At 39.4% G+C, this 15,983-nt stretch overlaps 1 protein-coding gene across 2 annotated transcripts in view; it reads right to left on the reverse strand.

Moving 5' to 3' along the window:
* LOC100255302 (uncharacterized) overlaps positions 1-15,983 on the reverse strand; it is a 50,797-nt gene that overhangs the window by 8,396 nt on the left and 26,418 nt on the right. For both annotated transcript variants that reach the window (XM_019223186.2, XM_002272446.4), the window contains one exon: positions 8,088-8,408. In XM_019223186.2, coding sequence (XP_019078731.1) covers positions 8,088-8,408 — 321 coding nt within the window. The remainder of the gene's footprint in view (positions 1-8,087; positions 8,409-15,983) is intronic.

Genomic DNA, 15,983 nt, shown 5'->3' on the forward strand with positions numbered 1-15,983 from the left:
TCCAATATTTGTCTCCCTTGAACAAAAGCGCCTTGAGTATAATGGATAGTTTCTTGTAGTACCCCTCTTAGGCGCCCTGATAGCACTTTGGCTATTATCTTGTAAAGACTAGTGATCAAGCTAATAGGTCTAAAGTCTGAGATTTTCTTTGACATGCTTTTTTTGGGTAACAGAACTATGAAGGAGGCATTAGTGCTTTGATTGATAATCCCGCTTCTATGAAACTCTGCAAACACTCTCACTAAATCCTTCTTGATCACATCCCAACAATCTTGAAACACTACAATGGTAAAGTCATCAAGCCCCGGTGCTTTATCCCTTTCCAATTGAAAAATGGCCTTAGAAATCTCTTCTTCAGTAAAAGGGGAGTCCAACCTAGATGCACTCTTTCCAGATATAGGGGACCAATCTAAGCCTTCAACTCTCCAAGACTCTCCAGAAGGGCTCGAGTATAGCTTTTCAAAGTACATTAAAATCTTCTCTTTGATGCTCTCTGAATTATTCAACACTAGGCCTCTTTCATTCTCCAACACCTTGATTATTTCCTATTTCGCCTGCCATTAGCCACTTTATGAAAAAACTTTGAGTTACAATCCCCTTCCTTAACCCATTTCATCCTAACTTTTTGTCTCCATTGAATTTCTTCCCTCAAAATCAATTCCTCTAGCTCCTTTTTTCTTAAAGCTCTCTAAACTAAAAGTTCGAAGGTGAGACCCCCTTCTTGCTCAATGGTATCAAAGTTAGCTAATTCAAATAGGATACTTTTTTTCCTTTCATTTAGCTCTCCAAAAGAAGCCTTATTTCACTCTTTCAATTTGGCCTTAAGAAATTGTAATTTCCTCATGAACTTGTGACCTTCCCACCCATTTCCTTGAAAATCTCTCCACCAACTTCTAAAGCACTCCTTAAAACTAGGATGTTGCAACCACATATTCTCAAACCTAAAAGGTGTTGGGCCCCACTTGAATGGATTGGTTTCCAAAACTATCAGCCAATGATTCGATGTCCATCTAGGAAGAACTTCTTGAAGGCTTTGAGGAAATAATTGTTCCCACTCATTTGAGTAAAGAAATCGATCCAATCTCTTGCACACGGGAGACTCTTGCATGTTTGACCAAGTGAATGGTGCGCTCCATAAAGGTGGATCTAGTAATTCACATTCTCTTATAAAATCATCAAAGTCCTTCATGCTTGGGGTTAAACTAGAACCTCCCAATTTTTCTGAACTTCTCCTCATGACATTAAAATTGACACCCACACACCAAAACGGGAAAGAAAGTCCAAAAATGTCTAAAAGCTCCACCCAAAAATCCTTCCTAAGAAATGGGTTGTTTGGGCCATAAATTGCAGACAACCATAACGATCTGCATCCATCCAATGCAAACTTGATTGAGACCGAAAAGGATCCTATTACCACCTCCTCACTGCATAGTTTTTTAGAGTCTCAAATAATCAATATCCCACTTGAAGCCCCGCACACCGGAAGAGCTACCCATTCCTTATTTCTGACAGTCCAAACACTACCCACAAACCTTCTATCACATTCCGCCTTTTTTGTTTCCTGAATCATCACAACATCCGGATTCTCTGACCTCAGAAAATCTTTAACCACCCTTCGCTTTTTCCTTGAACCCAAACCCCTGGTATTCCAACTAATTATTTTCATTGAAAAACCTCATAGACCCTAATCCTCCAATCCAGTTCCAACAGGTTTCACCTACCTGTGGAGCATTTACTCTTCCTCCTGGAATATACCTTAATATCCAGAGAACTTAAAACCTCTCGCACTTTAACCATTTTCCTGGGGGATAGGCCTTCTATTTGGAACTCACCCGATGGGGAGCCCATAGTATCACCCCTTAGCTAACTGTAACCAAGTTGGAGACCTTATTAGGCAAAATGGGTTTAGACATAATTGGGTTAAAACTCTCAGTCAGCTGGTTTGGATAAGCAGACTGGATCTCCTCCGCAACAAGGTTAGGAATGCCAATAGATATTTGACCTATAGTACCAACATCGTCTTTTTTGGAAAAAAATTCAGAGTTACTCGATTTTCTATAGGAAACTGAGATAGAAAGGCTGAACTGGGAAGATTGGGAACAGAAGAACTCAGAAATGAAGATGTCAAACCACAAGAAGGGGGTAGAGAAGACAAGGGTGACTGAGTAGGTGAAGACGAGTTTACCTCCAAGTTTTCAGCTACCAACAATCCACAATTCCCCATAAAGCTGAGCCCTTTACCTCTTATTTTTGGCGTAGAAGGCAAAACCGTGACTGCTGAGCCACAAATATCGGACCCCACTTGGCCCAAAAATCCTTCTCTGTCTTCATCAAAGGAAGGTTTGCACGAAGCCACTTCGCCTCTTGACGATGAGCCCCTTCCCCCAAACACCTCTTACGAATCCTTGATGATCGACGAAAAATGAGAGGACTCACACTAAATCCTTGTTCTGCCTGAGATCCGGCCCCGAAAGCCTCTTCCTTTGGAAACTTTTCGCTATTTGCCGAAGTCTTCCCATGCAATAAAGGCTCACTAGGACTTCGAAGACCTTGTCGGCGAACAGAACTTGGAGGAAAAAGGGTAGTTCACAGCTTCTTTGAACCAAATTTCACTTCTTTCTTCGCGAAACCACTCGTCTGAACCTCAGGAACTACAGATGCAACTTTCCCCTTTCCCACTGCAGAATCTTCTTCCCTTTGTAACAAACCCTTCTTGTCATCTGGCTTCTTTCCTCCTAATCTTTGGCCCAACCCCAACGGGCCTTTTAAGTTGCAGCCCACTTTTGCAAATAGTGGACCAGGCTTGGACAAAGACTGGGCCTTTCTCTCAGTGGCCCAACAATCCTCATCTGAGGATACCTCGTCCCCACAGGCCCTAACTCCTCCCGCCTCCTCTGTTCCAACTGGCCCATCGTTCATTTTTTTTTTTATTCAAACTGGGCAACGATGGGTGTAGAAACCAACTGTTCCCCTCATCCTGACCACTCTTACCATGTGTCCCCACTGGAAAAACATCAGCCATACTCCTTTCTCCTCCCTTCTTCATTCTACCATCTTCCCCAACACGACATCTTCCTCCAGCCGTTGATCTAACTCTCTCCACCCGCCTTCCTCCACCTGTCCCTGAGTGAGATGCAAAAACTTCCCAAGTCGACTCACCCATTACACTGCCTCTCCAAACATCTTCAGCTTCGATCACTACGACAGAAATTGTAAACACTCAATCCCCTTCTGTCACCTCGATCAAAGCTGGAAGGACTGACCGATCCTTCATTGCAATTCTTACCCTCGCCTTACTAAGATCAAACAGTTTCAACGTTCGCCAATCAATTTCAGTCACCGTCCTCCACTGCTCCACTATTTTCTTCAAGTGTACCTCAGACCATAGATGAAATGGCAACCCCCGTATTTCGATCTAGCCTCCTCTGAACTTCCCCTCAATTTCTGAATTTTCCTTTGGTGACCACCTTCTCAACTGGACTATATTCCTTCCCTCAATCCTAGGAATCCTTAAATCCTGGAGAAAGAGAGTTTCCTCTATCATTTCAACAAAAAATACTCATTTTCCGCCTGAGATGGGTACAATCGTTGTCACTCCTTTCTTCCCTAAGCTTCTCATCACCACTCGGCCAACTTCAACCCATTTAACGCTATCAGCATTGCATTCACACACCATGACTCGCACCCACCTCCCGATAGAAACAAGACCACCTCTCCTTGGTCCTTCATCATTGACTACATTCGCGAAGGACCGGTACAGAGGACCCACGTGATTGTGGATAGACTTTTTCACTTTGTATTGTCTTCCTTTTTCAACTGCATTCAAGGGGGGGACCACCAACATTGACGACAGCGCGTTTTTTAGATTCTCCCATCCTCTACCCTTCTCGCCCTCAAGAATAACCAGAAAAGTAGATTTTCTACTGGTAGCGAACTCCGAGATCCTTATGAACCTACTGTGGTTGTTGAAGCCAACTTCCATCAAATGGACATGGAATTTTCCCCTGTACTTTCTGTTGAACCCCAAGTGACTCTTCATTTCGATGGCTTTCGTCAAATGTTCGATCATCCACCCGACTTCATCCTTTTCAAAGCCTAAGACAAAAACAGAGCCTCTACAGTGTTATGTAATCGAACACCAATTACCTCCGTGCTCGCCTTCCAACCTAACCAAGAAGGTCTTCCTCTCCACAGAGACCTTCAACGTCCTTACCATATACTCTATCGACCTTTTTAGTTGATAGCTCAATTAGAGTTTAAGATAATACTCACTATTGAAACTTACAAGTATGCAATTTATATCATTCATTGTTAATCTCTTGGTTACATCAAATATTCTTACTTATAGATTTTACACAACCTAAAAGATATACCAAACTATAGAAAAAGAAAACATATGTAGTAACATATTATAACTCTTAATTTTTTCATAAAATTTATAAAACTTCCAAATAATTGAAAAAGAAAATAGGAACTCCTTTAAAATATAAAATCTTTTAGAAAAAATTTTAGAAAGTAGAAACTTTTTATAAGATACAAACATTTAGAAAGTAAAATTTTTCTAGAAGATAAAAACTTTTGAACTTTTTACAAAGAAGCCACTTTCTAGGCAATAGAAGTTTCTAAAAAAAATAAAATTTTCAAAAGTACAACAATGGATTACAATAGGATTTTTATTTAAAAAAAATTCTAAATTCGAAGCTAGACTCAAATAAACCAACTCTTCTTAATTATGACTCTAAAAACTAAGGGTATGTCTAGTTCTTAGAAAATTTGAGAGAAAATGTAAAGGAAAGAAAAAATGAAGAAAAATAAAAAAATAGATTTAAAGTTAACAAATATTTTTTATATGCTACTTCAAACCCATTTCACTTATTTTCCTCTTTTATGTAAATAATTTTAAAATGTACAAATTTCTAACTAATTTTAATTTTTTTTACTTTTTTCGTATTTTATATAATGAAACCAAACATGAAAAAATCATTTTCCTTAATATTATTTTTTCTTTCTTTAGCACTTTTTGGAAACCAAACATAGCCTAAAAATTTGATTCAAAGAGACTCTTCTAGGTTGGCGTGGCTCCTTTGTAGGAAGAAGAATAAAGAAGGTTTGGAGAGATGCTCCATTATGCATCCTTTGATAGTTTGGAAGGAGAGGAATCAAAGGTCATTTGAAAACTAGAGGCAGTTAATCCATGCACTTAAGATTTTTTTCTTTGGTGCCTTGTTTTGATGGGTAAAGATGTACATAGATGAAGATATAAGTCTATAATAGATTTTGTTGATTATTTTGGCTTAGGCTAAGGGAAGGGTTTTTTTTTATCCTTTAGTGCTCTTTGTATATGTTCTTGTATCTTAGACTGCTATTTCTTGGTGCTTCTTAGTACAATATATATTTCTTATTGCCTATAAAAAACTAAAAATTTGATAATTTACTCAAATACTCTTAATGAGGGTAACTCCATATTTCTTTGTTCTTTTATATTCCTTTCTCAAGTAAACCATGGAGGACCGACCCCGTAGCATGGAAACAACTATATAACTAGAGACATTCTCATTCCAACCTTTCAAATTCTCTTTAACGACTTTCAACTTTTTGGTAAAAACAAAACTCACAAGGTTGAAAAATACATCGCTCACTAACCAAATTTTGAACCAAACACTAATCCATCTTCCTTGAGCCACATATTTTCAAACCTAAACTAGCATTTCCCTTGTTTCCCAACAAACCACAATCTAGAAGGATCATCAAATGATCAAAAAGATCTAGGCAAAGTAAACTAGACAACATTGGAGAAGTGCTCTTCCATGCCTTCCAATAATAGGAATAGTCTAGCTTCAATAAAGAGGTACTATCCTTGCTACAACACCAAAGTAAACTCCCCTCCAATCAAGGGATAGTCAACCAAAAAACACATCATGGATGCGGGAAGCCTCCCATAATAACACATTTTGAAGGAGAATAAAACCACATTAAACTCCCTTCCAATACACCATGAATCCTCTCACAACCCTTATAGCCCCAAGTTTCCCAAAAAGCCCTTCCCTCCTCTCCAATACTGTAATACACCCTAAAATTTTTTATGGGTAAACACAGAAGAGAATATATTAAATAGAAAAGGAAGCTCGGAGGCAACCCAAGGCATACAAGAAGTATACAACAAGTGCCAAAAGGCTCAAAAGAGCAAAAAGAGCAAAACAGGAGTAAAACAAAAACCTCACCCGCCTTCACCTAGAGCCCAACCAATAAAAAAAGTCGATTAAAGATAAAGGGTTAACATCTATATACAACTTTGTCCAATATCATAAACTACATACAAAAGAATACTTCAACCTATGTATTGTCAAAAACTATCCTATTTCTTTCTTTCCACACTGCCCAAAAAAGGCATAAAGGAGCCAGCTTCCAAGCTTTTTTGCTCTTCTTGCCCACAAAAGGCCCAAACCAACCAAGGAGAGTCTCCCTTATCGAGCAAGGGAGAACCCAAGTCACCCCAAAGAGATTGAATAATAACTCCCACAAAACTTTAGTCTTCGTGCAGTGGATTAAGATATGATTAGTAGACTCCTCTTTGGCTAGACAAAAGAAACATCTATTAGCAAGGGTCCAACCCCTCCTTTTGAGTTGATGCAAAGTTAAAACTTTTCCCCATGAGACTTCCTAGCAAAAAAAACTCACTCTTGGTGTAATACACCCTAAAATCACCCTAACAATGTCATCCTCACAATTCCTAGAATGATAGGAAAGGGCAAAGGCCCCTTCTTCAAAATCAACAAATCCAATCCAACACTCTATTAGCCTAGATGGCTAGATCAGCATCTGGCCATCCACAGCCTCTTGCCATTGGTTGCCCCACAATCCAGAACACAACCCCCCACCAAAGTTCAGAACATCCTCCAAGAACATAGACTCCATTTTAGTTTCTTGTGAACATATCAAATCAGCACTATGAGATGAATGAGAGATTTCACCAACTTCAATTTTATTTTTTTTTAATAAACAAAGGCATGTATTAAGAATTGCCAAAAAGAGGTGACACACACTATGTATACAGACAATACACACAAAACATCCCAAAACAAGAACCAAACATGTACAGATTTCACCAACTTCTGTTTGTCCAAAACATTCAGACTTCTAAAATTCTAAGAAATTATTCTCAAATTCCTTGATCAACCCTAAAGACCAACGCACCTTTCTGCTATTCCTCTCCCTTCCATCATAAACATCAGAACTCACAGAACTGTTCAACTTTCTCAGTTCCCTGTCTTTTCCAGAGCTGGCTCCTTTCTTTCCTTTCTTCGAGTCCATAGAATTGCTATGGCAGACCTGGCCTCAACACTCATTATAGCCCCAAAAATTCCCAACTTGTAGTCCTTAATAGACATCTCCAATATTCATTGAGAACTCATCATCTGCTATGAAAATGCATGTAACTTGGATGATTATTTTTAAGCACGAAATTTGCATCATACTTTACATGAAAAAACAAAAGGAAACTCCTTTTTCATGCTCTCAATGATTTTTCGAAGCATATGAAAGACACCAAGGAAAAGAGAACCCAATTCTCTCATAAACATGAAAGAGATTTCTAATTGTTTCCACAAAGGAACTCACTGGCAACAGGATTACCTTCTGGGGAATAGAGTTTCCAACAATTACAAACCTAAGCATAAGCAATAGCAATGTTTCACTAGAGTGCCAGAAAAGGGACATCAAAGTGCCAATACATAAGGATGTCTTTCTAAATAAACTTTGTTACTAATTCCATCCAAGCAATCCATTGTCTTTAATATTAAGAAATAAATCAGACAAGTAGTCACTCAATTATTAGGAAAAAAAAAACATCCTTAAAATTGCAAAGCATATCACATATTCTTGTTTTCTATTTTGGAGACTCAAATGAACAAAGTATCAAATTGTTGTGAAAATTAACATAATGGGAGTTTTGCTAGAGTGGTTTCCCAGACCTTCTATGCTCAACTCCAGATGCAGTCAACAAGAAAAGCATAAGCATAAACCATAAAACCATGAATCAGTAAAAAGAAACAATAAAGACCTTTCTTCATAGAAACAATCAAACCTACCTTCACATGATGTGGCATAATCTTGATGTCAAAGGGTACATGAAACCATGCTTCTGATGGATAGAACAAAAAGTTCTCTGGCTTACTGGTATACACATCTGCATATTGATGGATGTTATAAGCAAAAGCAGATTCTTGACCTGTGTCAGTGAGGAATGTGGCTCCAAAAGATCTATTAAACATTTTCTTCATTGTGCAGCGTGCCTTCTGTCTCTCATCATTTAGCTGCTCATAAAGTGATTCATATTCTTCACTTCTCTTACCATTAGATACAGTCGCATGCAATTTACCGAGAAGTTCTTGTATTGCATGAAATTTGGCCTGTATCCAAGGCAAAGACATAAATTATAGAAGGATATACCAGAATTGAACAAATAAAACAAGGACCAAGTCATTCAACAAGGTAGACATCTATTTAGATCTTCCTTGAATTTTTCCTGTTTCTTAATGGAAGATATATAGAAATAACAGATATTAACTTAAAATATATGTACTACAACAGTGTCCAAAGTTATCAACAATAAGAAGTGTGTGTCTCCAATCAAATCAGGGCAGCAACTAGAAAACCTTTTAGACCTTTTGATGGGTACAGTTGAACCCACCATCCAACACCAAACAAAGGTGCAGACCTCTTGGTCTAGCCCATGGATTAGTCCATGCATGCATGTCACCTGATTGTGGCTAAGGAATCACCACCTGAGATTTTAAAAGATAATAAAAATAAAAATAAAATAAAAAGAAAAATGCCCCCATGACTTGACCCTTAGCCTCTACCATCCTTTATGCCTTTCCCCCATTACGTTTCAGATTTCTTGATAAATACAGAGATCTCTTTTTACCATTGCTTGCTATAGCAGGAAATATAAAATGCTGCAAAAAAACTTGTGAATGAAAACAAGGTGAATAAAAGAGGTCCATCCAACCATCAAAGTCTTTGTAGTTCCTTGTTTTGAAGGCTCACACAATAGCCAACCACCTGCATGCACAGGCACATGCATGCCCAAGTGCACGGACACACACCGTAAATTTCTTCAATGAAGCTTTTTATTAACCCTTAAAACTGCAATTTTTACATATTTAAAATAACGATTTTATCAAACTTTTGAGTGTTAATCATGACTTTCTAACTGAGAAAATGCTAAGTCTTGTCTTGAGTACTAATGTGTGCATTTAGTGGAAAATGCGGCAAAAAGGGGATAAATAATCAGAGATATGTTTCAGGATTTGGAAATAATTTAAGGTTGATGGAGCCAAGAACAGTGCCTTGGGAAGCAGTAGGAATTCATGGAGGGAAGGGGAATTGAAGGAAATGCAAGAAAAGCTAAGAAAAGGAAGCAAAAGCCAGTTTGCTCACACAGATATGGGACTATGCTAAAACAAAGTGAATGAAAGCGAAAGAGTAAGATAGCTCGCTCAAGAAAACTGTAATCACACAAAAGCAAACTACGTTCAACAAATGATGTCACGCAAACAACTTGGGAGAGCCCTCATGTGAAGTCAACCTACATGCAAGAACAGATCCTTAAGCAACCACTCTGCGCATGAGGATGTGTAAGCATCCCTCAGCAAGGTCTTTACGCTCACATAAAAGAACTAAGTTGCTCCCTGCTGAGCAATCACACGAAATCCAAAGAATGCTCAAGCAAACCTTCCAATCTCAGCAGCTCACACAAGTGAAGCTGCCTCATCCACATAACATGTGGCCAAACCATCTTAGAAACCTTGTTACAGACATGAGCACACCTGTGGCAGTATTATGCATAGAGCTGAATATGGTTACCTACTGATGGGAACCTATGCTAAATCTCTTAATTCCATTTTCATATGAATCTCTAAACAAAGATGTGACCTGTTAGGGTAAATTAGGGTTAGCCACACACCATATTTAGGCTTTTCATGGATGCATACAGAGAAACTTGGTTACACAGATACAGCTTTTGTTCCTAATTAATACAGCTTCTTTAATTTTCCTTATTATCTCTATGTTCTGTCAATGTCCACCATAATTTTTGAGTGTTTTCCCCCAACCATGAGTGGCTGAATCTCTGCTCTGAATGAGTACTAATGATGGTTGAAAGTTCAAATGAGGATAGCAGAAAAAGAGGCAAAAGCTACATTTACGAATTATTGTCAAGAATATTTGGTTGTGAACTCTTCTCAAAATAGGTTTTTAAGAATTGTTCTAAAACTAGGGTGTTTCCTAAAAATATATTTGAATTGTTTTCAGTTGTTTTTATTTGTTTTCTAGGGGCTGTTTTAAAACAATAATAGTTCAAATGGATAATGATTAAAAATAAAACTCTAGAGATAAAAGTTATCATTAAGAAATATTTGAAAAGACTCAACATTCCAAGTTCCCAAACAAACTGTTGTTCTAGAAAATATCAGAGAACTATTTTTGAAAACAATTCTCAAAAATTGTTTAATTTTGAAAACATTCCCAAATTTTTCCCATGCTTTACTCAGTTTTGAGTTTAATATTTATATGGACAAGTAAAATTCTATGTGCAGTTCATCACTAATTAAAATGCAGTGGATACTCTTTAGGGGTCCTTTGATGCCTGTGAAAAATTTGATCATCAGCCAACCTAGTGCAATCTTTGTGTGATTGCAATCTGAGGAGAATCTACAAGATGAATGAGAGGTCAGCATGTTGATGACTCAAAACAGGATTCATGACATATTGCAGTGTGTTAGAATCTGAAAATCATGTTTTAAAATTTAAGTTCCAGAGTTGAATCGGTTTGAAGAGGCAACTCAATCTTGGATTGACCTTGGTTCTAACCTATGGAAATTTTGTTTTCTCTTATTTTGAAAAGGGTACTGAAATTGTGAAACCTCTAGAGTACTTTCTAATATTGATTTTAGTTTAATTTCATTCAATAATGTCTTAAAAATCATTATTTTCACTAGTATTTTGTTTTAGTTAAATCTATTTTTTTTATAGGTAAATAAAAGGGTATATATAAAAAGGGGGTGCCAAATGAGTGTCTCAAAGTATATAAGAAGTATATACTAGTCACCAAAAGGTAGAACCCAGCTACAAAAAAAAAAACACCTACCCGCACCGAAAATCCGACCAATCAAATAGAGATGATTAAAGACAAAGGACCATCATCCATAAACACCTAGGTCCATAATCACAAATTACAAACAAAAGAATTTTGCAGCCTTTGATTCGAAAACACCTCATTTTCAAAAACAATTTTGATCATTTCCTTCCAAATTGTCCAAAAGATACATAAGAGGGCTCCCTTCCATGTCTTTTTGAGCTTTTTGTCCATAAAAGAACCATGCCAACCAAGAAGGGTCTCTCTAATCATAGAGGAAAGAACCCAAGGCACAACAAAGAGAGCAAAAAGCAAATGCCATAGAACCCTTGTCTTTACACATTGAGTAAGGATGTGGTCAATGGATTCTCCTTCGTTATGGCAAAGGAAACATCTATTTGCTAAAAACCAGCACCTCCTTTAAACTTGATCCAAAGTTAAGGTCTTTCCCCACATCATTTCCCATGTAAAGAAGCCCACCTCAAGCAACATGCAGGAGTTCCAAATGATGCTCATAGAAAAGGAGACTAAAACTCTAGACTCCAAGCAGAAAAGAGGTTTTGATAGAAAACTTTCCACTCTTTGACTTTGTCCAAAGCACCCTGTCTTCCTCATCCTTATACATTCTCTTCTCTTGAAGTCTCAAAAGGAACCACTCCACACTTTCCACCTCCTAATCAGTGAAATGCCTAGAGAAGTAAGGAATCTAACCACCCCCTTCAACTAAAGAATTCCAAACATCCGCCACCCATGCCTCTTTTGAAACCGTTAAGGTAAATAAAGAAGGGAAGGCAACACAAACCGGTTTGTCTCCATACCACTTGTCCTTCCAAAACCTCACCCTCCAACCATTACACACCAAGAAAGAAATACTACCACTCAAAGATCTCAATTCTTCCTTGTGGCTTTCCATAACCCAACACCATACTCGTCCCTCACTTCATAAGAGTGTCACCCCCCTTCTTCTACCTCATACTTCCCATTGATAACTTGCTTCCAAAGTGCCCCCCTTTCATCAACAAAATGCCAACTCCATTTTTATAGGAGAGCCTTATTGAGTGCCAATAGACATCTAATGCCCAAACACCTCTTCCTTTTATCTAAACACACAATCACCCACCTTACTAAGTGTGGCTTCCAAACAAGAGCCCCTTAGTCCCAAAGAAAATTCCTCTAAATGTGCTCTAACCTCAATCTACCGACCTTGGCATACAAAACAAGGACATAAAGCATATAGGCATACTAGAAAGAGTGCTTCAAATCAGAGTAATTATCCCTTCTTTAGAGATATATTGTCTTTTCTATATGGCTACCCTTTTATGGAACCTTTCCTCCACCACATCCTAAGCCGCCACACATTTAAACAGGGCACTGAAAGGAAGACCCAAGTAGGAGCAAGAGAGAACACCCACCTTACAACCAAACTCTAAGGCCAAGTCACCTAAGTTTTCCACCCTCCCATTGGTATTAACTTACTTTTATCCAAATTGATTCTCAACCCTAAAACGGTCTTGAACCACATAAGCAACCAAGTTAAATAAGTCATTTGATCATGTGAAGTTGATTAAATCTTACCAGTTGCAGCAGTGAAATTACTTTGCATTAGACATGACTAGCCAAGTGTGTTGTTCCCCAAGGACGGTAATCTAGATACTACAAACAGTGGTGATCCCCACTCCAGTTTTTCGTGACTAGGATCATCATGTATTAAGCTTTAGTAATGTTACAATAGAGAGTTTGGGTCAACTTTGGTCCTAGGATTCTTGATTTTGAGCACAATTCTACAAACTTTCCCACCTGTGAACAATCTTGGCAAAATAACTTGAATTACTTTTTATTTTTCATTTTTGGTGTATGTGATATTATATATAGGGAATTATTATGAAGGTAAAACAGAATATCTTAGTGGAAAGAGCAGAATCAAGGTTCTTGAATTGAGAATATCACCCGTATAAGAGGCACCTTCTTTTCTAGATTTCAATTTTTAAGCAAGGAAACCCACACTCCCCAACTCCCATGCCTACGCCATGCAGGAAACTTGTGGTAATTCTGCAATCACAAGATTCCGAATAGAAGGAGCAGAATCATGGTTCCAGAGTGGGGAGAGTTACCTGGTTTAAGAGACTCACACAACTAAGGCGGGTGAGTGATAGAGTAAGAAAGTGAGCAAGTGAGACAGCTATACATAGAGACAGCTACATACATACATACATACATATATATATATATATGTTGAATATAATGTATTTATAGTATATTATCTTTCCTTGTTAATATAGGTCACATGTATGGTAGTTAGGACTCCTAGCCTTGTATATATATATCTCTCAATTGTAAGTAGACATCACATGAATGAGAATTAAGGTTTTTCTCCTTTCTCTCTCTCTCAACATGGTATCAGAGCTAGGGAAGAAAACCTAATTCTTTCCTGTTTCCCGTGTCATCAACTCCGGGCAACCTTCCGGTGACCGTGTTTCATTCCGGTCACCTTCCCCATCTCCCAATACTTTCCGGTCAGTCGGAACGCGTTAGAAACCACTCACCGCCGGCGAAATTTTCCGGCGAACTTTCCGGCGAACTTTTCCGGAAACCTATTTTTCCGACACCGACCATACCAGAAGGAGCGCCTGGAGGAGATCTCCAACTTTTGTGAAGGCACCGGCACCAAAAGAGGATCCACGCGCCGGCCAGGCGCCATTTTCCGGCCGGCGACTGCATCTCACGCGCCGGCGCGTGAGGGCGCGTGAGGCATTTTCCGGCGACGCGCCTCCTCCTCCAGCCTCGTCTGCCGCCGACCAGCATCCCTACCTACCTGGTTCTCCCATCCGAGCCCTGCACGTACCTCTTTTGGGGATTTTTGTCTCCGTCAGCCCTCCAAACAGCCTTTCCGGCGAAGTTCCGGCTACTTTCTCTCCACCCCAATCCCTGCACGTGCCTTGGGAAGTGTTCTTCTACCTTTCTGGTGGTACCACGTCGCGATCTGAGGCCGTCTCCCTTTTTCGGTGGTGCCACGCCGCAATCTGAAGCCGTATTAGGGCTCTCTTCGATCCAAATACGTGAATATGACCACCAAAAATCAGATCTTTACCTCTGTTATCTCTGGATCTCCTATGATTACCTCAGAGAAATTGGTTGGCAGTGAAAATTATCTTTCCTGGTCTGCCTCTGTTGAACTTTGGTTTATGGGTCAAGGATATGAGGATCACTTGGTTACCCAGGAGGCAGATATCCCTGAGGTTGACCGCGTACAGTGGAGGAAGATAGATGCACAGTTATGTAGTGTATTATGGCAATCGGTTGATCCCCGGATTCTTCTTCATCTTCAGGCCTATAAAACTTGTTTTAAATTTTGGACTCAGGCCAAAGGATTATACACGAATGATATCCAGCGTCTTTCTAAGGTGGCTTCTGCTATTGTCCATCTCAGCCAACAGGACTTGGATCTATCTACTTATATTGGTCAGATTGCCTCTCTTAAAGAGCAGTTCTTGACTGTGATGCCTCTTACTCCTGATGTTGGGGCTCAACAAACACAGCTTGACAAGTTCTTCATGGTCCTTACTCTTATTGGCCTCCGTCCGGATCTTGAGCCTATTCGTGATCAGATTCTTGGAAGTTCATCAGTTCCGTCCTTGGATGATGTGTTTGCTCGCCTCCTCCGTATCTCGTCCACTCAGACTTTGCCATCTGATAGCGCTTCAGATTCTTCTGTGTTAGTTTCTCAAACTACCTCTCGAGGAGGACGCAGTGGTACCCGAGGGAGAGGCCAACGTCCTCATTGCACCTATTGCAATAAACTTGGCCACACTCGCGATCGTTGCTATCAGTTACATGGAAGACCTCCTCGCACTGCCCATATGGCCCAGTCCTCTGATTCTCCGCTGCCTCAGCCTCCGAGCTCCTCCGCATCTCAGACATCTCAGGCTTCTATTGCCTCTGTTGCCCAGCCTGGTAATGCCTCTGCCTGCCTTACCCACACATCTTCTCTTGGACCCTGAATTCTAGATTCTGGAGCATCTGATCACCTATCTGGTAATAAGGATTTTTTCTCCTCTATTACTACTACCTCTGATTTACCTACTATTACCTTAGCTAATGGTTCTCAAACTGTGGCTAAAGGTATTGGTTTGGCCCTTCCTCTGCCTTCTCTACCTCTCACTTCTGTCCTTTATACTCCTGAATGTCCTTTTAATCTTATTTCCATCAGCAAAATCACTCGTACTCTTAATTGTTCTATTACCTTTTCTGATAAATTTGTGACCTTGCAGGACCGGAGTACGGGGAAGACGATTGGCATAGGACGTGAGTCTCAAGGCCTCTATCACCTCACCTCAGATTCATCTCCTGCAGTTTGCATTTCCACTGATGCTCCTCTCCTCATTCACAATCGTCTGGGTCACCCTAGTCTCTCCAAGTTCCAGAAGATGGTTCCTCGTTTTTCCACTTTGTCGTCGCTTCCGTGTGAGTCATGTCAGCTTGGGAAACATACTCGTGTCTCGTTCCCAAAGCGTTTGAATAATCGGGCAAAGTCTCCTTTTGAGCTTGTCCACACTGATGTTTGGGGTCCTTGTCGGACTGCGTCTACTTTAGGATTTCAGTATTTTGTCACTTTCATTGATGACTATTCTCGATGTACTTGGTTATTTTTAATGAAAAATCGAGCTGAGTTATTCTCTATTTTCCAGAAATTTTATACTGAAATCCAAACCCAGTTCAATATTTCTATTCGTGTGTTACGCAGTGACAATGCCAGGGAATATTTTTCAGCCCAATTTACTTCGTTTATGTCTCATCATGGGATTCTTCATCAGTCTTCTTGTGCTCATACTCCTCAACAAAATGGGGT

This window comes from Vitis vinifera, chromosome 11 (genome assembly GCF_030704535.1).
Source record: "Vitis vinifera cultivar Pinot Noir 40024 chromosome 11, ASM3070453v1".
NCBI lineage: Eukaryota > Viridiplantae > Streptophyta > Magnoliopsida > Vitales > Vitaceae > Vitis > Vitis vinifera.